General features: G+C 51.1%; 2 protein-coding genes across 2 annotated transcripts; one reads left to right on the top strand and one right to left on the bottom strand.

Annotated features, from left to right (window-relative positions):
- Positions 1 to 4: 4 nt before the first annotated feature.
- On the top strand, positions 5 to 7630 carry RPS6KL1 (ribosomal protein S6 kinase-like 1; the record flags this gene model as incomplete). Its single annotated transcript, XM_010184272.1, has 10 exons — positions 5 to 71; positions 749 to 873; positions 1693 to 1785; positions 2601 to 2648; positions 3362 to 3494; positions 4834 to 5712; positions 6701 to 6790; positions 6945 to 7027; positions 7314 to 7409; positions 7520 to 7630. Coding segments are annotated over 10 exons (1725 nt in total), but the record flags the coding sequence as incomplete, so codon positions are not given.
- Positions 7631 to 10721: 3091 nt separating this feature from the next.
- Positions 10722 to 21922, bottom strand: DLST (dihydrolipoamide S-succinyltransferase (E2 component of 2-oxo-glutarate complex); the record flags this gene model as incomplete). The annotated part of the gene is given in 14 exon segments (XM_010184271.1): positions 10722 to 11519; positions 12025 to 12192; positions 12722 to 12805; positions 13630 to 13703; positions 14259 to 14389; positions 15954 to 16051; positions 16652 to 16737; positions 17031 to 17186; positions 17695 to 17806; positions 18492 to 18547; positions 18932 to 19006; positions 19369 to 19424; positions 20462 to 20510; positions 21840 to 21922. Coding segments are annotated over 14 exon segments (1363 nt in total), but the record flags the coding sequence as incomplete, so codon positions are not given.
- Positions 21923 to 25685: the final 3763 nt, after the last annotated feature.

Genomic DNA, 25685 nt, shown 5'->3' with positions numbered 1-25685 from the left:
CAGCGAGGACTACGAGGAGGCCTTCAACCACTACCAGAACGGCGTGGACGTGCTGCTCCGCGGCGTGCAGGGTGCGCCCGGCCTCCCCGCACGGCGCGGGGCTTGGAGCATCGCTCCGGGGATACCAGGGCATCCGTCTGGGCAGCGTGAGGGAACCGGGGCATCCCTCTAGGGAGGATGACAAGGGGACCAGGGCATCCCTCTGGGGAGACCAGCAGGGGGGACGTGGCATCCCTCTGGGGAACATGGCTAGGGGACTGGTGCATACTTCCGAGGAGAATGACAAGGGGACCAGGGAGGGACTGGGGCGTTCCCTCTTGGGAACACCAGCAAGAAGGCCTGGACATCCCTCTGGAAAGCACAGCCAGGGAACCAGGCCATCCATCTGGGGAGTGTGAGGGACCAGGGCATCCTTCCAGGGAGCACGGTCAGGAGGACTGGGGCACCCCTCCAGGGAGCATGGCCGGGGGGCCAGGGCATCACTCTGGGAACACCAGCAAGGGAGCTAAGGCATCCCTTTAGGGAGCACGGCTAGGGGACCAGGCCATTCATCTAGGGTATGTGAGGGCACTGGGATATCCCTCCAGGGAGAATGACAAGGAGACTGGGGCAGCCCTCTGGGGAGAGCAGTGAGGGGGGTGGGGCGAAGGAGCCAGAGCATCCCTGCTGAGAGCGCTGCAATGGGACCAGGGCATCCCTCTGGGGAGTGTGGCAGGCCCCTCACACCCACCCTCTGTCTTGACTGCAGTTGACCCCAACAAGGAGCGTCGGGAGGCCGTGAAGCGGAAGATCACGCAGTACTTGAGGCGCGCAGAGGAGATCTTCAACTGCCACCTCCAGCGGGCTGCAGGGGGTGGCAATCCCACCGCCACGGTGAGGGGCTGGTGTGGGGAAGCATGGGTGGGATGACAGCGGGTCTGTGGCACTGGGGAATGTGGGGGGGACACATAAGGCAGCCTTGGGGAGCCTCCTCGACTGCCTCTGCCGGATGCCACAGTGAGGTGATGTAGAAAAAATGGCAGACACATCAGCTGCAGAGTGTCCTAGCGTGCTGGCGGCTGTGAGGGGGTTGGCAGCACTTCATCCTGCCTGCGTCAAAGAGCTGAGGTGGGCCAAGCTTGCCTGGGGTGCTCCCAGGAACCCCCCCAAGGTGTGCGTGTGTTTGGCTTGCTGCCACCGTAGTGAAAATGGGCATTTTTGGTGGGTCTGAAGCCACTGTGGATGGCACCTTGCCAGATGTTGAAAACGTCATCTTCCCTGTTATTGTTCCCATCTGGATGGAAACCAAAGGTGATGGCTGCTTGCTGCACTGTAAGAAGATGATGGGTAATGAAGGGAGAGGAGAGTGAGGTGGGGCAGGGCTGGGGCCTGGTGAGGATGAGAGGAAGAAGGCAACTGCCTTCCATACAGATCCCCTTAGTGTTGAAGCAGTCCAGGTACAAATTTTGGAGTGATTTTTATATGTGCTGCAGGTGCAAGCTTTCCCTGAAAATTTTAGAAATCCAGGAGCTGGACAAGAAAATGGTCCAGCTGATGTTAGGAATCAACCATGGCTGGTGGAGCGTTGTGTCTGGATGTTGACCAGTCTGGCAGTATTGCTGCCTCCTCTGAAAAATGAGGGGACTCCTCCCACCTGCTCCCATGGACAGTAGCACCTCTAGGTCCTCATCCTCCTCTCTCGCCACTTTGCAGGGTTACAGCAGCCTGCGGTTCCGGCCCATCAGGACTCTGAGCTCGGCAGTGGAGAACCTGAGACGGTGCAAGGTTGTGGGAGTGATCGATAAGGTAATGGCTCGACCTGGAACTGGGGGGGAGGCTGGTGCTGGTCCAAAGGGGAGTGGAACCTGGAGGGTCCTGGCAGCTGGGGTGGGAGTGCATCCACGAAGGAACATGAGGGTAACCCTCATCCACACCATTCCTACCAAGGAAAAACTGTAGGAGAGGATGCAAGAGCCTTTAGGGCTTAGTTGGGAAGTCTGTTAATGTCCCCGTTCCTTTTGCTTACGAGATCTCCCAAGATGTTTACAAGGAAGGAGGTTGATGCATCTGGTTCTTTCCCATGCATAGAGTCATGGTTCATGCCTAGGTACCATGATGGTGGACTCCTATGGGTAACCTAGGCTTCAGCAGAAGACAAGCTATACAGATGAATAAACTAATGAGTACTTCATCATCTTGGAGTGAAGCTGGCTTACAGTCTCCATACACAAACTGGCACGGTGCTCTCCTCTGCTGTTCACACATCTGGGTTTGTCAGGACAGATGTGGTGCTCCTGTCCTGCCTAGGCCCAGGTGGGCCGCCCAGTGCACCCTACAGAGCCTAGAAGGAGCAGGGCAAAACCCTTCATTGTGAAGGAAGCAAAAGTGGTGTGGGAGCCACCTCTTTCTTTAATTAACTCTCTACTCCCTGGCTCCGTGGCTATCTCATTGCTAGTAACCTTGTTTTGTATTTCAAGGGCAGAGTTTGAGCACCACCAGGCTCGTCTGGTTGGGTGGGAGTTTGTTGTTTCAGAGCTGAGTCCCTGCGTTGTTGCTGTGGGCTGTGTGTTGGGGTGGGAGCAGTCACCACTCCTGACCGGTCCTGTATATACTGCTCCCAGGTGCAGATCGTCCAGGATCCGGCCACTGGTGAGACCTTTGTACTGAAGGTGGGTGTTTTTGGTTTCGTCTGCCTGCTTCTCCCTGTCCTGCCAGAGTCTCTTTGTCCAAGGAGATTGCTGGGGCAGGTGAGAGGACCAAAAACCAGCAGATCACTGAAGTGTTAGGGGAATGTCATTGTTCATAAAGCTTATTTTGGTTGCCTCAGCCATCTTCTGTGATCAGAAGTGGTTCTCCTGTCATCTGCTTCTCTGCCTTGTAATGCTGAAAGTCAAGCCTTATGCCCACGTTAATCTGGGTCAGTCCCTGAAAAAGGTGGTGGGTGAGGTGCTCAGTACAAGTCCTAAGGCATTTTCCAGTGCCCTTGGAACTAAAAATAAAGGTCTTGAATAACTGGAAAAGAAGGCCCTGGCATGACAGGAAGAAGCATCAGTTTCAGAGGGGAGAGGAGCAAGGGCTGGGATGATGGGTTCACATCGAAGGAAGTTGAGGAAGACCACTGCTCTGGAGCAGCAGTGCCCTCTGGATCCCACAGTGCAGGTGGGGAGGGCTCTGCCTTGGCACATGCAGAGCCTGGCCTGGTCACAGCTGGGTGCTGGGGACTGACAGGAGCTCAGCTGCAGATGACACAGCAGGGCAGCCGTTGGGTTTAGCAGATGATGCGCGACCTTTCTGGCCAGCCTCTTGCCCTGCCAGGGGCTGGGTTGCAGGGATTCCAAGCCTCCACTGTGCTGTAACATCCATCTAACCTGTACCTCCTCAGAGTCTCCCCAAATCCCATGTCGAGACCCGTGAGCGACAGACCATCGTCCCTCATGGGGTCCCCTTCATGGTCAAACTGCTGTGCTACTGCGTGAGTGAGGACTCCATCTTCCTCCACCTGGAGCACGTGCAGGGTGAGTAGGGACAGCATTGCCTCCCGTCTGTGGAGCATCCTCTTTTCCCCAGCCTTCCTTTCTTTGAAGAGTCTCAAATAGGTTTCTTCTGCTGGTTTGGGACTGTTTTTCATAGTGACAGCACAAGCTGTCTACTTCGTAGAAGGGTGATGGGTACTAGGGCTTGGAGACTTTGTGGAAGGAGCTGCTCAGCTTTATTGGGGATTCTGGAGGTTTGACAAGAGCTGACTGGGGAAGTAACGTAGAAATGGGCCTGTGGAGACCTACAAGGAGAAAGAGGTGGTGTGTGTAGGGGTGCTATATGGAAATTAGCCTTAGGGACCACTGAGTTCCATGGGAGGGAATGGTCATGCCTTGACGTAAAAAGGTTGATGTGGCCCAGTGTGTTGAAAAGAAAATCCACTTAATCTTACTGACATTGTTTGTCCATGCCAGCAAAGTGATGGAGAAGGAGAACCAAGTGAGGTAGTTCACCCAGCTGTTGTAGAACAAAGCAATCTTTTGATAAGACCTTCATAAAACAGATTTTTTTGTTACAGAAAAAGAGGCCACATTAGATTTGGAGATCAAACCAAAGAGAGGAAATGGAAAATTGGGGTGTAAGGGGCATAAAGCACACAGGGGCTCAGGTACAACAAGGAGGGAGGCCTGGGGCTTGTCTCACATCCTGGTGAAGTGTGACAGGGTGGAGGCTGGTCCCAAGGAGCTGCTTTGCTCTCTGGTGGTTGCATGGATGTGTAGGGAGCAGCAGCAGTGACAATGAAGGCTGATGTGCTGGAGAACAGTCTCAGCTCCTTGTGCATTGCTGTAGGATGGATTTGCAGAAAGCAGCCAGCAGCTGAATGTGGTGAGGCTGTGAAGCCCTGGCAGTGTATTGTGGGCTCCAGGGCTTGCTGCTGTGGCGCATCACTGACCCATGGGCTCTGTGCCACACTGTGTGAGCTCTCCAGCAACACCATCATTCAAGGAGGAAAGGCTTTCAGGAGAAGGTGGGAATGGCAGGGGGGATCAGGGTGTGTGTGAAGATGTGGCTGGCCTGTGACATGGGATTGGCAGAGCTGGGATCAAGAAGACTGTGCCAAAAGGGGACCAGGGCTGCTAAAGGAGGGGGTGATGAGCCTTTGGTGTGCCAGGTCCCGGGGGAGTAGTGGCATTGAGCAAAGTGTGACTGCAGCACTGGGGGATATTCTGATGAACTTGAGCTTTGCTGGGGAGATTGACGATGCTCAGTCACGTCCCCAGTGTGTGGGCCTTGGCCTGTGTCTGAGCAGGTTGTGTCTGCAGCAGGGAACCAGGGGTGCTTTCTGCCCCATCACTTTTTCTTCTCTGTGCTTTCCAGGGGAGACACTGTGGTCTCACCTCCGCTCCAAGTACGGAGTCCAGCAGGGCTCTGCGGATTCAAACACTGCTCAAGCTCTGAGGGACCCTGACAAAGAGGATGGTGTGGGAAGCTCCCAGGGCAGCAGCCAAGTCTCCATCTCCTCTGCTCGGACAGGCAGTGGCCTCCCAGGCTCTGCAACCCACCGCGTATTGGGAAACATGGATGCCTCACCTGCTCGGGAGCCGTCCCCTGACCTCATGGACCCCGGCTTGAGGAACCACTGCCAGCTTCGCCTGACTCCCACCAGCAGCATGAGGGCTGCCCCTGGAGGGCAGGATCTGAGCGGGACACAGGCTGTGTCCGGCGTCATGGACCAAGTTCCAGCAGCATCAGTCAAAGGCCCCAGCCAGGTCCTGGTCGTCTACCCCTGGAATTCTCTAACCAGTGGCATGGGTTGTGCGTTGGAGAGAGCAGCCCCCCAGCAAGACCCCAGGCTTCCCCAAACGCCTGCCTCCATACCAAAGACTGTGAGAGGGGGCCAGCCAGGGGCAGGGGAGTCTCAGCAAGTGTTTGGGGTTCCCTGTACTCAGCCCCTCCTGACCTCGGGTCAGAGGCAGCTTCATTCAGGAGTTTCCCTGTCTGGTTCTGGCAAGCCCCACAGGCCTGACCCAGTGGTAAGGGGAGCGAGCCTGACCCATGGCCGGCTCAGAGAGCAGGCACCATCAGGACAGAGCCGATCTCTGACTTCCCATGGGCATGGCCAGAGAGCGTGGGCTGTGAAGGAGGAGCAGGTGCAGCTGTGGGCAGCAGAAATCCTCCTGGCCTTGGAGGGACTTCACCAACAGGGTGTGTTGTGCCGGGACCTCAACCCCAGGAACCTGCTGCTTGATGCTGCCGGTAGGTAGTGCCCCGAGGAGGAGGTGGTTGGCCTCTTGGCTGGGCGACTGCTGTTTGCCCCATTTCCAGGAGACATGGACTTTCTTGAGTTTACTTTGAGGGAAGGCAGGAGTCTGGGGAGGTTTGGATGTTTCTGAGCCTGGAAGTGTGGTCTCAGTTGGGATTTCCAAGCAGTTATTACAAGAGATCGCTCTGTAATAGGAGAGTCAGGGGCCATATTTGCACCAGGGGAGGTTTAGGTTGGATATTAGGAGGAATTTCTTTACTGAAAAGGTTGTCGAGAATTGGAACGGTCTGACCAGGGAGGTGGTTGAGTCACCATTCCTGGAGGTGCTTAAAAGATGAGTAGATGGCATGCTTAGGGATATGGTTGAGTAGTGGACTCAGTAGGGCTGGTTCAATGGTTGGACTCGATGATCTTAAAGGTCTTTTCCAACCAAGCCCACTCTGTGAGTGTGTAGCCACAGGAATGCATTGGCCCTGCTCCCATGTCAGGGTTGGCTGCCTGGGAAATCCCAGCACGGGGAGGCTGGGACCAGCTGAGTTGTGCCTGAGGTTTGTGGGACTGCAGTTTCCCCTGCCTGTAGTTACTGTCCACTGGGGTATTGTGGAGCCATCCCATCTCTTTGAGCCATGGGCACCACTGTCAGTGAAAGGTGAGTGCAAGTCCCTGCTCAGCTGGGACAAACTGGAGAGGTACAAATTGCCTGGGAGAAGAAAAATGCAGAGAGTTTTGCAAGTGGAAAGCTAACCTCCCTCCTTTTAAAAACTGCTTCTTTCCTCACTGCAGCCTGCACTGAGGTGAGTGAGCTTGGAGCCCACCCCTCGGGCAAGCACTGGGAGGCCGGGGGATGCGCAGTGCCTCTGCGCTCAGGGCACGGCAGGGTCCAGTGCCCTGGCTGTTCGCAGTTGTGGGGATATGGCTGGGCTTTGTGCTCCAGCCAAGGTCCCTAGCTTTGTCCTAACCTCCCTGATTTTGCCTCTGCAGGTCACGTCCGTCTCACCTTCTTTGGGCAGTGGACAGAGGTGGAGCCTCAGTGCTGCAGTGAGGCACGGGAGGAGCTGTACAGTGCCCCAGGTAAGGGATGTGTCCTCTGCCTTCTCCTGCCCTCGCCCCAGTGCTGCCAACTGGGGGCAAGGGGGCTTCCGCAGGCAGTGAGACGTGCCCAGCGCAGCACAGCCACTGGTGCTGCCTGCCTCCAGCTCTATCACCTCTCTGGCTCTTTCTGCAGAAGTCGGGGGGATCATGGAGCCCACTGAAGCAGCCGACTGCTGGAGCTTTGGGTCTCTCCTGTACGAGCTGCTGACAGGAGTGGTAAGGGGCAGAGGAGCTGTGCAAGGAGGGGGAGGAGGAGGTGACACCGTAGCGTGAGAGCTCCCTGCCATGCAGGGCTGGGAGGGCGCCTTGTCCTGCCAGCACCTCAACACTGTGCCAGGGTACTTCAGGCGTATGAATCCCCCATGCGTGGCCTCTGGGTGCCCAGAGCCCCAGGTTTTAAATCCTGCTGCATAGTGCTGGCGTTGTGTGGCAATGAAGGCTCATCAGGGTGCTCCTGCCCTCATCACTGCCCGTGCTTACCATCCCCCTCTGCCTCCTGCAGCCGCTGTCCCAAAACCATCCTTCAGGGATTCAACCTCACACCCAGCTGCATCTGCCAGAGGGACTCAGCCTGGCTGCTACATCGCTGCTCACCGAGGTGAGGGGCTGGGGTGGGTGGGGGGAGGGTGGGTCTAAAGAGTCCAGCCTGGGTAGCTTTTCCCATGTTCCCATCTCCTCATCCTGCTGTCCCATCCCCTTTCTCTGCAGCTTCTACAGTACAACCCAAAGCAGCGTTTGGGCTCTGGAGGAGGCGGCATGGCGAAGCTGAAGTCCCACTCCTTCTTCAGCACCATCCCATGGGCCAAGCTGGTGGGCTAGGCAGGCTGGCCTCCCTGCAGGGAGCTGGGCACAGCCACCGTCCCTGGCGTGTGTGGCCCCGGGTGGCACTGCTGGGGAAGGTTTGCTGCAAGGGTGGCCCTGGAACGGGGCACGCATGAGGTTTTGAAGCCGTAGGTGTTCTGTCTCTGCTTGTGTTTGTTGGTGTCTCTGAGGGAGGAGGCTGTGGTTTGGTTGTCTTCTCTAGGCCCTCCCTGCTGGGGAAGGGAGCCCAGGTGCCCACTGCTGTGGAGAGGCCATGCTCTGCCTTTGGGGCATGCCTTGCTCAGCTTAGCACCGTGCCCTGGGACTCCCTCCCTGTGGTTTCTATCTCTGCTGCTATCACAGTGACACCCCCTGCCCTCCTCTGTTATTTTTTGTGGCTTCCAAGTGCATCTGCTCCAGGCGCTGCTGTCTGGTGCCCATCCCTGGCTGCATGAGTGTGTGGGTAATGTCTGCTGTGGGGACAGGATGGGCAGGAGCCCTCTGCTCTTCTCTCCCCAGCTCACTGGAAAGAATAAACCACTTGTTATTGCTAGCAAAAGTGTCCTTTTGTTTCTGACCTGCACCAGGGAGGCCTGAGCTGAGGGAGGGAGGGAGGGCCCCAATTCTGTCTCAAAGCTGCCTGGGAGCCCTGGCTTGGCATAACCCAGCAGCCAAAGCCAAAACCCAGATGGTGGCACCAAGTGTGTGACCATCTCCCCTTGTGTCCCTGCTTGCCTCATGGCCTCTTGGAGCTGCACAGCCATGTGGCTGCAGCTCAGAGCTGGGAAATTGCAGAGTACCTGTGTCTTCCTCCAGCCTTGATCTTTGCCATCGTTACCCAACCTGGCTCCAGCCGCTCATGCCTGGGTGCTCCTTTGTGCTGGCCGGACAGCAGCCCCGCTGCCCTCATCGCTGGGCTTTGGACATGGTTGTTCCTGGTAGAACAAACAGTGAGCATTTCAGGGCTGAACTCTAGGAATTAGCAGTGCTAGGAGGAGGATATGAGTAAATACAAACCAGGATGGAAGAAAAAGCAGTGTGAGCAAACGGTGTCTGCTGCCAGCCCAGCGCTGTGCTCATTTGTGCATGGCTGAGCTAGAGATGGCAGTGGGGTAGTTTTGGCCCTCCTCTCCCTGCACGCGCTCCTATTGCTCACTCATCCCGGATAGTGAGGAATTACTGGCACCAGTGAAGCTTTCCTGTGGCTAACTAACTTGCCACCAGCAGCAGCCGCCTGCTCCTTGCTGACAGCCTGGTTCTTGTCCACCAGAGGGAAGCAGAGCCCGGGAGAAACTCATCTCCCACTCCAGAAAAGGAAGGGGACACCCCAAAGCCTGTGCAGAAGCAAAAGAACTGAGCAAGGAGCTGACCACTAACGCCAGATGCAGGGAGCAGCTAAGCCTGGGGCTATTCCTCTCCAGGGCAGCCTGCACTGTTGAACCCTCTAGCCACAGGGACCCACCTTGGCTGCCAACCTCAGTCAGTACAGGTTTAGCAGGGCTGACTCTTAGGCCTGTGCCAACAAAGTGCCCAGAGCATGACTCAGGAGGGTCAGAAAAACCCAGGAAGCTTCACGCACAGCAGCTGCATGACCCTCCTACAGCAACCCCAAGAGGGCAGATTAAATAAAGCAGTTGCTAGGCAGCATCACTTTAAAAGCTGGACTGTACATTCACTCCCTGGATAGATCGAAGGTCTCATTTATTGCAGCTCTGGCCAAAATACAGGCATCGCCCTTCCCAGATTTGTGTACAAAGTCACGGTGAGCCCTCTGTATCTTAAACCAGCACGAGGTACTGGGTGCTAGCAGCAATTTTTTGTTCAGAACCTTCTCTTACATTCAATTGATTGGTGCAAGAGCAGCTGGAGTCACTGCACTTCCTTTCCAGCACAGGGAGGGGTTTTTCCTCCCTCTCCTCCAACCCCTCTACCTCAGCCAGGGACAGGCAGAGGGGAGCCGACTCCAGGCACAGGTTTGTCCATAGCTGCCAGGAAGCCCTAGGAACCAGTACTAGGAACTGCTCTCCCTGTTGTCAGCACGCCAGCTGGGAACGCAGTGGTTTTCTGTAAAAAGGGGCTCCCTTCACTCACAGTCAGGAAGGGCAAACTATTCTCTGAAGTTGATGTCAGAGCTGGAAAAACCCTGCCACCATCCAGGAACGATTTCAGATTGTTCCAACAGGGACAGCTCCTTAGGGAGATGCTCTCAGCACCACAGACAGCTTTTGCTTTACAGTGCTTAAATCTTGCTGCCTCTGTCTCTCTGCAACTCTTAACAGTCCTTTTCCCACTTTCATGCTTTACAACACGCCTGTTATATCGGGAAAACCAAACTGACCCTGCAGCTGTACTTCTAAAAGCCTGTCCCAGTTCTCCCTCTGGGCCATCACGCTGTTTAGCAAACACTGGGATTTCTTTGCTATTGTTTGCTAGACCACAAAAAGGATTTCCAGCCCCGAAAACCTCATTGCTGGGAAGAGCCAGTTCTGTGCCAGAGGGTTTGAGGACAGCAGAACTCACAGCCAGAGAAGACCCAATTTACTAGCACCAGGGTGAGGCCCAGCTCCCATCCTCTTTTCTCTCACCATCAGTTAACAGGCTTCTTACGACACAGGGATGCTGTCAATGCTCCAGTCCTTGCCCAGGAGCTGCTGCTCACCCCCTCAAACGCACCCCAGCTCGCAGTCGTTGCCCAGTTTTTATTTCATTTAAAATCCGCTGTGTTAAATATTTTTAGTTACAAGTTCTGTGTAGAGGGTAAGAGTAATAGACTCTGCAGGCACTAGCAACCCCCTCACTCCCCAATACATGTGTGCGCTATTGGATTAAGGACTGCCCCCCTCCCCCCAAAACCAGCAGCCTTGGGCTGGGATATACATTACACTTAAAGACCTGGCCCTCCCCAGATGTCTCTTTGCTGGTAGCAGGCCAAGCCCTCACGAGCAGGAAGCCAGCAGTCAGATCCACCACCAGGGAGCTGTGATTGAAGGACAGCCGCAGGGGGGGTGGTTCTTACCCCTGTGTCGGGCATGTAATGGTGAAAGGGTTGTTCCCCCAGGAACAGTGCTACCTCCACAGAGGTGACGGGCTCTGCCCACCCAGACATGAACATTCACGCCACAGTGACCAGGCTGAAGAGAGACAAACAATGTCCATGTGAAAGCAGGGGAGCTGCCACTGCTGCGATCCTGTCTGTGGAGGGAGTGTAACTAGGGCACTGCCAGAGGCGTGACGCCTACCTCAGGCCCTGCTCTGATCAAAACTTCTGCTGCAAGCGGCCTGGGGGTCCCCAGACTGCCCTTCCAAGGCAGATGAGTGTGAAATATTTTCAAGCAAAACAGGGACAGAACAGTAGCCTTTCCTCTCCTCTCCCTCCCAGGAACCTCAGTGCTAGGAAATAAAGCTGAACCTGCCTTGGAGTGGCAGGAAAGGGTACCCTAGCACAGCAGCAGCAAGCAGTTTCCACTGGTACAGGACAAGCTAGAGGTGAGAGTTTGGTGCTGTGAGGGAGAGGATGCCATACAGATAGCTCTGGAAAGGCAGTGCCATTCAGTGGTCGGCCCACTGCATAGCGATCCTCGTGAGAAACTGAACCTTTGTTAAACAGAACAGGAAAGGAGGTAGGAGCTATCCCCACAATTCCCTCTGGGAGAGCTCCGATCACAGCAGAGGGAGGGAGACCGGAATGACCCTGCAGTTCCTGAATGCCCTGCGTGGCTCCTGCTGGTGCTGCGGCCCTGCCCTGGGTGGGTTGTGTGGGGGTGCAGCTGCTCTATAGGTCGAGCAGCAGCACGCGGGGATCCTCCACCGCTGCCTTGATCTTGCGCAGGAAAGTCACTGCCTCTCTGCCGTCAATCAGCCGGTGATCGTACGTCAGCGCCACGTACATCATGGGCCGCACCTCGATCTGAACGGGAGGAATAAGACAGGCATCAGTGAGCTCAGCCCTACTGTCTGCAAGATGCTCTCCTGTGAATTCAGGGAAGACCTGGCTTTTTCCCATCCTGAATCCATGGCTCAGGCCCTCCTGGATGTGTCCTGCCTGGCAGGATTACCCACTCACCCTCACTTGCCCAGGCACTGACCACCAGCCAGGCTGGGCCCACGCCACACAAGACCAGGTCCTTTTCTGGAACTGTTCTCTATCACAAAGGCTACAACCTCCTCCTGCTCCCCATGCCTACAGAGATTATCCAGTCCTCCCCCTCACAGATATGATAAGGCTCCCTGCACACTTCAGACAAGTACCAGTGCCAGCAAAGCTGCCCTACACCCATTAGACTCTACTCCTCCTTCACTGTAAAGCCTTTTAGAAGTTGACACCAACTCCCTAGAAAAAGCATATGAGCTATGGTCCTCACCCCACTGAGTCCTCCCCTGTTCACTGAAACCTCCTGCAGAGCTCCACTTACCTTGCCTCCCACAGCCACAGGCCTGTCGAAGATGGCATGCATGCCTAAGATGGCAGACTGGGGTGGGTTAATGATAGGTGTCCCAAAAAGTGACCCAAAAACCCCTCCATTGCTGATTGTGAAAGTGCCACCATCCATGTCTTCAATGGCCAGTTCATTTTTCCGTGCCTAGAAGAAAGAGTAAGTTCTTAGAAAGCCACACAGATCACAGATGGCAAAGGAGAAGGGTTTGGATGTTCAGTCTCTCTAGGAATAAATGCTGATGGCAAGAGTTTCACTTATTGATCTACTCAGCTGAAAACCATCACAAATTACTTGAAAACACATCCTGTCTTTAGAGTTGAACATTTACTGGCTTTTGGGAATTACTCTCTTGCCTTTGCTTCCAACTCTTTTTTGCAGCAGGCAGACACAGGGAATTCTACCCTAGGGGAGTTCAGCTCTGGCCTCTAAAGACAAAGGTGGAGACACACCATGTCACTAACGCAGAGTTTGCTGTCTTCTGGAAGGGCAACAAGTAGACAGGCCTGTCCTATAAGGCACAGCTACAGCTGTAACTGGATCACTCTCCACAGCACGACTCTGTGTGTCAGAGATGATGACATGGAGGGACCGAATCAATTCATGCCTACCCAGCATCCCCAATTTTTCCCACTCCTCCCAACCTTTTTCAGAAAAACCTCTTATGTTTCCTTACCTTCTCCCCCAGCTCATAGATAGCACGCTCTATGTCAGCAAAGTTCATGTTTTCTACATTCCTAACGACAGGGACCACAAGACCCTAGGGAGAAGCAAAGTGCATGATCAGCAAATTCACTGCAGCGACACGCAGATAACTTTTATAGGGCAGGAGCCTGGCCTCAGCCCAGAAGAGTTCCTGCCTCCTCCTCAGCCCACAGCAGGTGGTTGGCAGCCTGCCGGGAAACCTGGCACGACAAGCACTGACACAGTGAGATAACTTCTCTGCCTTTGTAAGTCCAACTCATAAAGTGAACCAAGCCTGTCTGGATCCAGCTCCATGGCCATAAAAGCACGTGAGGCACTGGGCAGAGTTCAGCTCCCACCTCTTTCTAGGTAAGAAGAGCAGAGTCCCTTTGTGCTTGACCTCCCCTAGACTTCGGGAGCAGTGACAGAACTTCAGTCCTGGCCAAACCTCTGCCTCCCAACAGAAGCAACTAATTCAACACCTGTAAATCCATCCAGCACTCTCCCTGGACAGGAACATCTCTTTGAAACAACAACGTTATTTACAGAAATGGTGGGACAGCATAGCAGGGTTAGCCAAAGTACAGGACATGCAAAGCTTTTACTGTCTGTGCCATATCCTCATGGGTCCATGAAAAACAAGGGTTTCCCTAACTTGGCCCTCCTTCTATTGACCTTGTTACTACATCTCCAGCACAGTGGCAGTATATTCTCAGCTCTCCATTTTCTCCCAAAACCCACCTCAGCAGTCCACAGTGTATCAGATGTCTCATTTAGAAGATCAGTCTCATCAGTAGGCTTCTGCTGCAGCAGAGCTCAAAGCTGAGCTGGCTCAAAAGCATATAACCACCCCAGACCTGAGGCTGCAGGAAGCATGGCCAAAGCATCCAAGGCACCTACCCGCGGAGTTGCTACAGCGACGCTGATGTCCACATAGTCCCTGTACACAATCTCTTTGGTCGTGTCATCAATCACTAGAAGGAGAAAAAAAGCTGTGTTACGTATGCAGTACCCAAGATCAAGGGCTCAATAGGCCAGAAGTAGCCACAAAATTTTCACAACTTGCTCATCTCTAGCTTAAATATAACTCCAGAGAAGAATGAGCCCTCACTGCACCTGTGGGAGAAACATCACAATAGAGAAAAGGGAAACAGCCCAGATAAGCCAGTCCCCCTCAGACATTGCCTTGGTTATTCTCCTCTTCTGGGTTTGAGCAAGTACCTCTGACACACCCCCAGGAACTGCATCGTACCTACAGCAGCTACCCCTATGCCAACTGGCAGGCTCTGCTGTGTATGCACAGCCCCACTCCTGGCAACCCCTTCCTAACACAGCTCCACTTGGCAAGCTGTCTCCACCTACATAAGTGGCATTAAGCAAAATCACCTGCAGCCCACAGGACTTTGTCCCCTTTTTCCCTTCACGCTTGACTTGCTTGTCCAAGCTATCAGCCCTGCCTTGGACTTGGCCACCTGCTTTCCCCTGCTCTGCCACATTCACTGGTGAGACACGCAAGGGTCATCACTCACCTGCATTCACCACGGGCTGGTCCTGTAGAGCAAAAGCTGCAGCTTTCACAAAAGCTGACATGAAACCTAGCTTCAGGTTGTGCTTTTTAAGGAAGGGGTCCTTATGTACAGCTCTCATTTCCCGGATGTTGCTGCAAAACACACGATAACGCTGGTCAACAGGGAGTCCAGAAAAACATTGCTCCCTCGCTCTGTAATAGATTTCAGTGCTAGCCCCAAGGACTGCAAAGCTGCAACATCAACTGGCAAACCCCTAATCTCATGAAAAATTCTTCAAATGTCATAGATGAAGTGGGCTGAAGGTGGCTGTAAGGCCCCTGCCAAAGGATCTGACAAGGTCCTGCATCACAAACTCAGGAGGACAGGGTTAACCTGCATGGCCCACAGTGCCAGGCACAGACACAAGACGAAACACAGCGTATTTCCTGCTTAGGCCTGATGTTGCCATCAGTTTTTTGGAGACACCAATGCTGATACTGGTGTGGCACTCCAGGTGTGGCTGGGTCAAGCCCAGAAGGGTGGAAAAGCTGGAGATATCAAGAGAGAATCGAAGCACACGATGATCAAGGGAAAAGACTTCAATCACTGTGCAAGTCCAGCACCAGCCAGCACAACACGGCCTCTGCACCCAACTCTTCAGCTCTGAGAGTTCAGTGAATATGACAGAAATCTTCCCAGGTGCCATGGCAGTACAAGCTCTGTCTATTCCAGGCTAATACCAGACGCTGTGGAATTGCATAGTGCATTTGCCCACCCTCCAGAGACCTTGAATCTTTGAAGAGACAGTTTCAGCAAGGGGCAGGGGTCTCCATGGTTTAGAGTGTTTGTTTTCCTGCACCTAACCTTGTTGAGGGCTAGGATTACTGCCCAAAGACATTAGTGCCTCCCAAGACGCAAGGACTGCAGCAATGAGGACGAGGTTTGCTATGAAACGGGCTCATTAAGGCTTCCTCCTTTCAGACACTGACCCCCCCCACCTCGAAAAGCAGAAGGCCCCAGCACAGGCCCTCACCAGTCAACCTCACAGCAATCAATCCAAACCAGATTACCAGACGCAACGAGAGCCCGAGGCCAGCGTAAAGCGACACCTCAATGAGCCTCTGAGAGGAGATAAAGCTGCAGCACTTCCCCTCCAATCAAGACTATTTTGCCAACCTTATTGTTCTGAGACCCAAATATTTACATGTTTTGTCTTAAGGAGCAGAATAGGATTTCACAAGGCAATTTGATTTGGGCACAATTTCCCCTTAATGCACTGTAACATAAGCTGCCCACCCTCCAAAGCCATTAGTGGGCTCAGTCTGTGCAAGCATTCGAGTCAAGAGACCCCCGCCTGCCTCTGGGAAGCTGCACCATCTGACAGCCACTATACAAGTGACACTAGTTGCTTCTGCTCAATATCTACCAGTCCTCAACCAAGAACTACACAGATGAGGAACCAGGCTGCCCCTTTCACAAGCAGCAGAGGACTTCTGAGGAATGACAGGCCATTAGGAAGCTATGTACCCCTCATATCACACCACCAGCATGGCTCTGATGATGCTGAGCAGATGGTGGTACACACCTACGAAAGAGGTCCCAAAAGATGTGCTGTCAATCTCTCCAAAGAGAATCAGTAATGTCTTGGCTGCAATTTAAAGATGACTGCTTGCATCTATTTCTACTTGTAAAGGAAAAAAGAGGTCTCCTCCTCACCTCATATCGATCTCATTGAAAGTGGTCAGCATGGCACAAGTATTCTGAGCTTCTTTCAGCCGCTGAGCAATACGCTGACGCATCCTATTCATTTTCACCTGAAAATTAAAAAGACATAAGCAGACTCTGCTCAAGTTCATCCAAGGGGTAAAATGCAGAACAAACTCAAAAGGCTCTTCTTGCCATCTGATGGATTAGTAATGGATGCCTAGGGCCAAGGTTTTCACTCCAGCTGTCCCTGAGGAGCAAGACAGGCCAAGGAGTTTATTTCACTATGGAGCTGCCCAGCTCAACACACAGTTTCCAGCGTGAGGCCAGTGTGAAATGAGAAAGACTACTAAGAAAGCAGGCAGCTCAATCATGTTCTCCTAAGAACACACAAGGCAGGTGCAACAGCCTCAGTCCTTTGCTGAGGGCTTGTGGACAGATCAAGCATGTCACACTGAACCTTTCCTTGCTTAATCTGGAGAGCTCAATACAAGACTAGAAGAGACCTGTGTCAGATTGGACCTGGCTCTTTCTCCACCCCATCCCTAAGCAGTGCCCTGATGAAGGCCACTTCCCCATCTACCACAGCTCCACTGAGCTGGGTGTGAAAAAAGAGACAGGGACACATCCAGAAAGCTCAAGGCTTATGCCAGAACAAGTTGTCACTCAGCAACAGATGTGCTGGCAGGGCCCCTGTTCCCACAGCTTACCCTATGCTCTGATCTGGCACCTTTGCTGGGCACTGCCTCCCCAGGAGGGGCTGCTGCTGGGGCTGCAGCCGGCTTCACCGCAGACACTGAGGGTAAAGAACACATCAATCAAAAAGGGAAGCCAGACTTTGATCACAATGTCCTGAGGAAGAATGCCTGTTTGAGCTCCTTGCTCGAGAAACACAGTGTGGAAGCAGCCCTATATCAGGCTGTGCAGGTACCAGGCACAGTTGAGCTCTTCAGTCTGGAGCATGCAGGGCAGTAATACAGGGAGGCCTTCACTATAAATGCCAGGCTGTTTGCAGTTTTTAACCTGACACACTCTCCTCTCCCCAAGGAAGAGAGGTGAGAAAACAGGAGAAAACAGCTGCTGCCTCACCTGGTTTGCTGTCAATGGGCTGAGGTGACACAGGCGGCACTGGTGGCATTGTAGTGGGAATTGGTGCTGCAGCAGGGGGAGGAGGAGCTGCAGCTACCGGTTCAGGGGCTGCAGGAGGAGGAGGGGCTGCTGCTGGTTTGGCCTTGGCAGGAGCAGCTGAAAGACAAAGAATAATCATGGTGAGGGCAACCACAGCTTCCACTGTCAGGGATCTCTGAGCCCAATCAACGTGATAAAAGTTAACTATCCAGCAGAGTGCCTTTTTGTTCTCAGCGCTACTGAACTGATAGGAGCCACCACAAGAGGATCCCATGGTGAAAGTGTCTTAGTCACTGACACTCTGGATCTTACTGTGCAGGAGACCGGATGCTAAAGAGATGAGGGAAGAGAAGGAAGTTTTCACAGGGGAATTCTCAATTAATTTTAGCTTAGAGCTCCAGGCTCCTTCAGAGGGAGTAAAAGCAAAGTTCCCCCTTCAGAAGAACTAAAATTATGCTTTTCTATTGGACAACAAAATAGGAGTATTTTCTTCCAGCTACAGAGACAGATAGAGGAAATATTTAACCTCTCTCAAGATCCCTATACTTTGCTTCCATCTTCAGAAAAAGACTCGTGGAAACAGGAATCACAGAAGGCCTATGCAAGTTACACATGGCTGACTTACCTCCAGTTTTCCTGAGTTTGAACAGAGGTGTCCCCCCTTCGACTTTGCCACCGTCGGGTACCAGAAGGGCTTCGATCACACCAGCTGCCGGGGCTGGAACTTGCACCGATGTCTGCAAAAAGCAAAATAAGTGAAATACCCCCAAACACTGGGTGGAGAACAAGTGCTCAAGAAAAGATGCCAACATGGGCGGATACATATTGCGATTTGGCACAGACAGTGATTCTGTCTCACACCATTTGCACCAGATTTCACACCCTCTAGCGAGATTTTGTGCCAATACTTAGAAGTTTTAGGAGATGCTGGCAGTGTAACATATAGCCTGATCATCCTGCTCCAGGGTACAACCAAGAATCGACCTGCTGCCAGTATTTTACTGACAGCAATACGAGGCAGAACTTGGCAGAGAGTTTTACCAAGAACTTCAAAGCTTAGGAGTCCTTTAAGGAGTAAGTAAACCTAAAAGCTAAATTTAAAACAATATGAAGACATCCTATGGATCTGCAGATTTCTCCTCTGTTTAAACACAAACAGGTTTCAAAGCACCGGAATTGGAAGGAGGAGTGGAGCTGCAGCTCCAACAAACATCAGCACCACTGATACATAATCAAATATATGAGGAAGGAAGAGCTATCAAAGAATGCTCGCTTAAGGCACAGCCAGCTTTCACTAGATGAGAAAAGCTTTTCTCCATGAAGGGAGCAGGAGACACAGGCAGGACGTGCATGCTCTGGAAGCTCTTAGTGGAAGAGGAGCCATACTGAACTAGAAAAAGGTTTGGTCCAGAAAACTCCTACCTTGTCTGTTTCAATCTCACACACAACTTCATCTTCAGCCACTGTGTCTCCAACAGCTGAATGATAGATATGAAGACCACTGTGAGGAGGAAGGTGTGTTCCAGCCTCCCTTTTTAACCCACAGCAGTCTCCCCCACTAACCCAGAATATTCTCACCCCAGTTCTCCACAACTCCTAAAGAAAATTCTAGCTCAATCAATCCACTGCAGAGTCTGATTCCAGTTTAGAGATCATCCTTCACCCAACATCACCCATGACAGAGAGGTGCCAAGGCAGTAACTGCAACCCTCATCCCTTAGGAGAACTGCAATTAACTGCCTCATTAGTCCCGGACTGAAAGGCACAGAGCAGGCTGTCAGTCAGTAAATACAATCCATCCCCAAGCTGTCCAGTGCAGCAGCAGCAGTGCTGAGAATTTCTGGGAAGAGGCACCTGCTTACCTTTCTCCCACCTGACATCTCCTTCTGTGACTGATTCTGCAAAGGCTGGTGTGTTCACCGTAACCACGTCATCCCCTGAGAGAGAGACAGACAGACTTAAACACCTTCGGAGCTCAAAACTTCTGGCATTGCTTCATTCTTCTCATCAGGACTCTACTAGAGGGCGTGGGTCAACAGACATCAAATGTTGGCTTTCTCCTTGCTTCAACACTGATTAACATTTCAACGAAAGAGAAATTCCCATCTGACTGAAAGTCACGTTGTGACAGGAATGTCAGACAAAATCCTTAGGGCTCTGGGACATAAACCCTCAGCCATCCATTGAGGTGGGACAGCAGTGGGCCTACACCAAGGATGGAAAAGGTAGCTCCAGCTGTTGTCAAGACAGCAACAGGCAGCACAAGAGCCATCCCGCTGACTCCTGACTTTTTACTTACGACGTACTGCAGTGGTTCTGAAGTAACGGACAGCGAAGACACTGGAGCTATTTACTCTGCAGAAAGAGAGAAAGATATGAACACAGAAGTCCGTTCCTCTGCAGGCTGCTGGCACCAAGCTCAAGTACAGAATTTACATTTGCTTAACTGATCTGAAAGGCTGCTCAGCTGTTTTGATGTATTTGTTCCAAGGGACTCCTACTTACTGCTCAAGCTGCAACAATCCCACTAAGAAAGGAAACATTACAGTTTACCATCAACAGTGCACTCAGAAACTCAGTGAGAACTGGCACTTAAGGAATTTTAATTTAAGGAGACAACTCGACAGAACCCCTGTCGATTAAGTACTGACAAAAGGCTGATCTAGCCAGTCCACCCTAAACCCAAGACTAATGCAGGAACCATTTTTTACCTCCAGATCAGGACTGTCATCTCTACAGAAGTTGCTAGATTGCTCCAAAAAAAGAGAAAGCACCATAAACTGCCTATAGCAACACATCCAAGAGACAGCTATTTCTCTCCACCACATCCCTTCACAGACAGCTGGCAATCCCAAGTGTTCCAAAGGATGGCCACCACATTTGGAAATCTGAAGCACACGTGCTTTAGCATCTCCTCTAACATAGGCTACCTGGTGCAAACAGAGCAGCATTTCAGGTTTTTATGGATGCGCTCTTATTTCCCCAAACACACTTTTACAAGACTACCTCAGCAATGCAAACATTTCCATGTGAACAACAGCTCCCTAAACCACTCCACTTCTCCTGACAGAAATCCTACCAGGAAGCCACCACAGAGCAAATCAGACTTGTAGTGAGACAATCAAAGGGTAGAGATCCATCTATCACCAGTCCCCTTATTCCTGTCCCTTCCCTGCCTCAGAACCTGGTTCCAAACAAAGCTGATTTTCTTTAAGCTCGCCATAGTTCCTGAATGGCAAAAGCTAGATTTTGTAAGGGCTAGCTCCACGCCCCTACAATGTGCACAGGGATTTTATGACAGCCAACAATAATCTGCCTTCCAGTCCCCAAATACTATCAGGGCTAGAGCAGCCTCAGCCTCTCCACATAGCAGCTTTCCTGGGGGTACTTACAAGAGCTTCCTGCTGTTGGTGTAAGCCAGTCCCTGGCTCCCAGCCACACCTGTGAATGAGAATGGTGTTACCCCACAGGAACGTTATCCAGCCGTCCAGCCCTCGCGTGTCCCTGTCAGGTAAGAGAGTGCAGAGGACACCAATGTCCACCCTGAAAGAAGCCTGGGATTAAGTGGATAATACAGCTATACAGAGGCATCTCAGTGCCAGCAAGCCTGCCCAGAGCCTACCAAGAACGGTGGTCTTGTCTTCATTTAGATTTACAGAGATGGGAAATAACAGTTCTAAAAGCTAAAAAAGATAACCTTGAAAAGGGCAAACAAAGCAGCAGCTGCCCCAGTCAGAACAAGACCAGGAAACAGCTATGAGGGACACCTCCAGGACTGCTAAAACCTCAGTAGCTGCTGAGTTATCTCCACCAACACAAAAGGGTTCCTAATAGGAGCAAGGCATAAGTCCCTCAAGTGGCACTCCCAGGAAGCCTCAGTCACATAGACACGTGAGGAAAAACAGACTGAAAATGGGGTGCAGGGCAGAGTAGCAGCCACCATCACCCCTCTTCTCTGTCCACCATCTGGCCCAAGAACACTTCTCTTCTGAAACTCACAGGAGGGAGGCACTTGCACAGCTTCTCAGTTTCACATACCCCACTGTCCCCTTCCCACACTGCTCACATGCCCTGACACTGCAATTTTTATTACGCACTGAACTCCTGTCCTTTGTCTCTTTCAGGGCACTGGGCAGTTTTCCAGACTGATCTTAAAGAGTCAGTGTAGCAACTGGAGAACACAATTATCTCAATTACACGATGCCAGAAGGAAAAACCATTTCCCCACTTGATCTTTTTTAAAAAGAGATAGAATTTTGACCCCATCCTTTACTAAAGAGCTGATACTGGAACTCTAGAAAGCGGAAAAGGGAAACAGATTTAACTGGTTTCTCAAAGCGGAATCAGAAGTGAGTGTTGTAATGCTATATAAACACAGTACAGCTAGAAAAAACAGAGCTCTGGGAAAATGCAGCTCAAGCACTGAAGAGGAGTTCACAGGCATACTGAATTTAACATGTCACTTAACATTCACCCATCATTTTTAAAGGAGTTTATCAGAGAACTAGACTTCACAACAGCATGTGCTTCAAGCACTGCAATGCTTGAAATACATCGTGCTGCTGCTGTGAGATCTTCACCAGAGCCAAATGGATCAGGCAGCATGCACATCAGGCAAGGGAGGCACTCACATGGAAACACAACTCATTTCACCAACTGTTTCTTCATTAGATTGACAGAAATAAAGCCCAATCAAGCCTATTAACAATTTATATCATCAGCTCTGTTCTGTATAGGTAGTTTGAAATGAAATAAAAGTGTAAGACTCACCAGAGAGAGAGCATCTTGCCAGAGTACAGTTGCCCTGTCAGAGAGAAGAGGAACTATCAGTATTGCAAGAAGGCAGACCCACCCTAGAAGGATTTTGGTTTTCCCACTAGGCGTGGATCAGAGACGGGACCCACCATTCCCACGCTCCAGACTGCAGGCAGGCTGCTTCCCCATAATGTGCAAGCGTGGGAGCTGGTGACAGCATCTACACCTTTCTCTTTACTTTGTCTCCTTCCAGGATGCTTTCCTGTGGAGTGATGTTAAAGGTGACGCTCTTGGTTTTCAGCTGTGCCTCCCACTGCTTTGACCTTCTCGTGCACAGCTTCCTCTTTAAGAAGGAACAGTTTTCTAAAGACTTATTCACTAAAATCTGCTATGAATGAGAAGGTCGAGGGTAGCTATTTGATATGATGAATAAACATCCCATATTATTTACTCCTACAGTCATGAATGCAACATCTGGGGTTTTGTTTGTTTTAAGGCTACGAAGCCTTTGAACTCCAGGTCAGAATTTCCCTTGATGGCAAAACTTCTACTGCCTTCAGGGAATTCCACCTTCTGGTGACGTTTCACTTCATATCCATGTAATCACTGGCTGCACTGCTAGCTCAGTGTAACACACCTCCTAAGTAAAAGCCATTTCAAGATATCCCAGCTTTTTTTGTTGTTATACATTTTTCTAGCATCAGACCTGCAGATCTGGAGAACCTAAGAACTCTTGAAAAGCTATAGGAAAATATCACAGTAACCATGACTGCATTTTACTGGTTTGGAACAACAGCTACTCAACAGCTCAAAGCACCCTTATCCAGCAGCTAAGGTAAGAGGTAAAAATTAGATTTCCTTCACATATTCAGTGTCTGAAGGGAAATTTGTGTATAAGCCCCAATTTCAGCTTCAGTGGAGCAAGAAGGATGAGATATAACTGCCCTTAAATATCAAACAATTTGTGGAGCTGTGTGTACTAAGACAAGGCAGAGATCAAGGACCAAAGAGACAATCTTGTCACATCATCCACAGGACTGAGTGCTGCAGCACACAGAAATACATTCAGTGAACACTTCACATCATCAAAAGTACTAACAGGCCTGGAATTGACCCTTCAGCAGTTCAATTATCCAAATTTACTGAGGGATTTGACTTCTTGGATATTAACACACGGCCAACCCAATGATCAATGAGCTCAACAGGGTTACGATTAGCAGTGCCGAGGATGTGAGCAGCAGGGCCCTCTGGAGCCCCTGCCCCAGGTCTGGCCAGGGAAGAGAAAGCAGGGAGCGCTGTGCAGACTTTGCAGAGTCATCATGAACGCCACAAAGCCTAATCTTGGTGCAGCACTGGCCCCCTGCTAACTCAGATCTGCTTTGCGTACAGCCAGCCCTAAGCTGGGATCAGTCAGACAAACTTCAACTTCAATCCACTTGGTCAAGCGACTAAAGCACCATGATCCTCAGCACGTACGATAGTTCCCTTTATTGATCAAATCCTTCCCCAGTTTCTGTAGTGCCCCAGATAATATGAAGTCAATCACAAATAAACTACCAAGCCACTCGAGCTTCCCTCTGCCTGTTCATGTTTTCCTGGGTGCTTTGTCAAAAAAAAGTGGTAAAGGTATTCCTAGCATGCCAGACAATAACTTGTTAGGAAAGATGTACAGCCCCATACTTGAGGCAGAAGCAGCCAGTTTTATTTGCTCGGGACCAGTGTGCTGTAAGGTTAAAAAAATAAAAGTTTAGAAGGCCTGTCCTAAAAGAAATGGTTGTGAGAGACCACATCTGCAGCTCTTCCATGAGAGGTGCCAAGTCTGTTCCACTGCTTCTGCGAAATTAAGGAACAAACTCCCACCACTCTACCCTTCTGTCTTTTAGGTTAAGAAATGAGGGAAACAGCTCTAATGGGAAGAAGCCACTGATAAAAGATACCGAGACTTCCTCTGTCTTCTGTTTTGCAGAACCGCTGTGTGTCCATCCCTTAACCACAGAGCCTCGGAGATGCATGTGCAGCTCTGGGAGATGCCTGATGGGGCTGTTTCCTGCTCCCTTTTACCCTGAAGGAACGGCTGCGATTGTGCCTGTTCCTGGTATCACCTGCCTAAATCTGCCCTCTGCCTCAGCTTGGAGCTTCTTCAGCGAAAATGGAAACACTGGGGTTTCGCTAGCCAGCATCAGCACTTTGGGTCACTTTAAAGAGACAGCCTTCACTTGGGAGAAATAAATCTTGGTCTAATTAGCTAGTGACTCACATACCAAGTGATTAACTTTTCCCTCATGTTTCGCATGACTTCTCAGAATTGTTTTTATAGCTGCTATTATGCCAAAGTGACCCTGGCACACAGTGCCCCCAGCCACATCCTTCAAGGAGCTATGTATACCTACACAGTTCTTCTCCAAGAGTGGGGACAGGTACCAGTCCAGGTAAGGACACGATCTGAACAGGAGGGCACAGTTAATTTCACAAGAGCACACGAGAAGTCCGGTGCTGGGCAGCTCTGGGGACAGGCAAAGCAGCAATCGGTTCTCCAGCCCCAGCTTCTTCAAAGCAAAAAAGCTGCTACATTAACAACAAGGGTGAGTGCAAACTGCTGCTGCACACAAAAAAAAACCCCACTGCACATCTTTCATGGATTTTAACACAACTATAAATAGCGTGTCAGGGCAAATGCTAAGATGGGATGGAGATAACAATGCTGAGTGGGGAAAGGACACTGTTACTAAGACGACAGGCTGAGAACTCCTCCAACACGTGGGGAGGATCAAACAGGGAAGAAAAGGTTCCTTACAAACTCTTCCTCAGATAAACAGGAGGACTTGATCCTCAAAGCACTGAACGCAGCTCCTGATCAAACCATCCCTTTCGGAACAGCTCTTCTCTGGACTTTTTCAGGTCACCCTTTAACAGCTGTCTCCCCACCTCACCAAGTCTTACACGCTTGGATGCAGGTTGTTGGTGCACATTCATGATTTCTAATTGATATGTGAATTCAGGACCTTTTTCTCTTTACAAGAGTCCAGTCAATCCTCTACCCTCGTTTCTTGCTGACTCCACAGTTCTCCCATTTGACCCTTCACTTCTGTGTTTTGTACGTCTATTGTCCTCACTTTTCCCATCAAATGGAAATCACACTACTATCACCATCTTGTCTTCTCAAGTTTTCTAGTACATCTAACAGGTTAACTAAAATTACCTCCCCTGCCTAGTACCTGGCTATAACCTCCTGCAACATCCTGATTTGCAGTAGGGTTTGTGAAAGGTTTGAATACTGCATCTCTCCATCTCCATTTCTGTATAATTACACAGCCCCACTGAGAGCTGACAAAGCTTAAATAGTTAAAATGCCACTTAAATAAGCTTATTTTAAACTGCACTATAATCAATTTGTACCTACTGTTATGTATAACAAAATGTAACTATACAGTCAGTCATAAATTGTTTATAGTGCAGTTTCATACACACACACATATTTATAAACACTGATCTGTTGGTAGTGCCCTGAGATGAGCATTTAATGCACAACAGCCCTGTGGGGAAGCACCACACAGTTAATGACTCAACATGACAATCGGCTGTCAACACTCGCTCCTCTATATCCACACGCTGGCCAGAATCAGATCTCATGCTCTAAGGCTTCAGCCGGTCATCTGGAAAGGAAGTGCTTTCTTTCCTCCTGCAGGTATGCATGTGTATGCATGTATACACAGGCATATATATATATATATATATACACACACACACGTATGTACTCGAAGCTACCCATGTCTGCTATTTAAACACAAGGTGTGGCCAGCAGTCAGCACACGACAGGAACCAGCTGGTCAAGAGCAGCCCTGGTGCAGATCTGAGCGGGCT

Source organism: Mesitornis unicolor, unplaced genomic scaffold (assembly GCF_000695765.1).
Source record: "Mesitornis unicolor isolate BGI_N332 unplaced genomic scaffold, ASM69576v1 scaffold23355, whole genome shotgun sequence".
Lineage (NCBI taxonomy): Eukaryota > Metazoa > Chordata > Aves > Mesitornithiformes > Mesitornithidae > Mesitornis > Mesitornis unicolor.
This window is presented reverse-complemented; position numbering and strand designations above follow the sequence as displayed.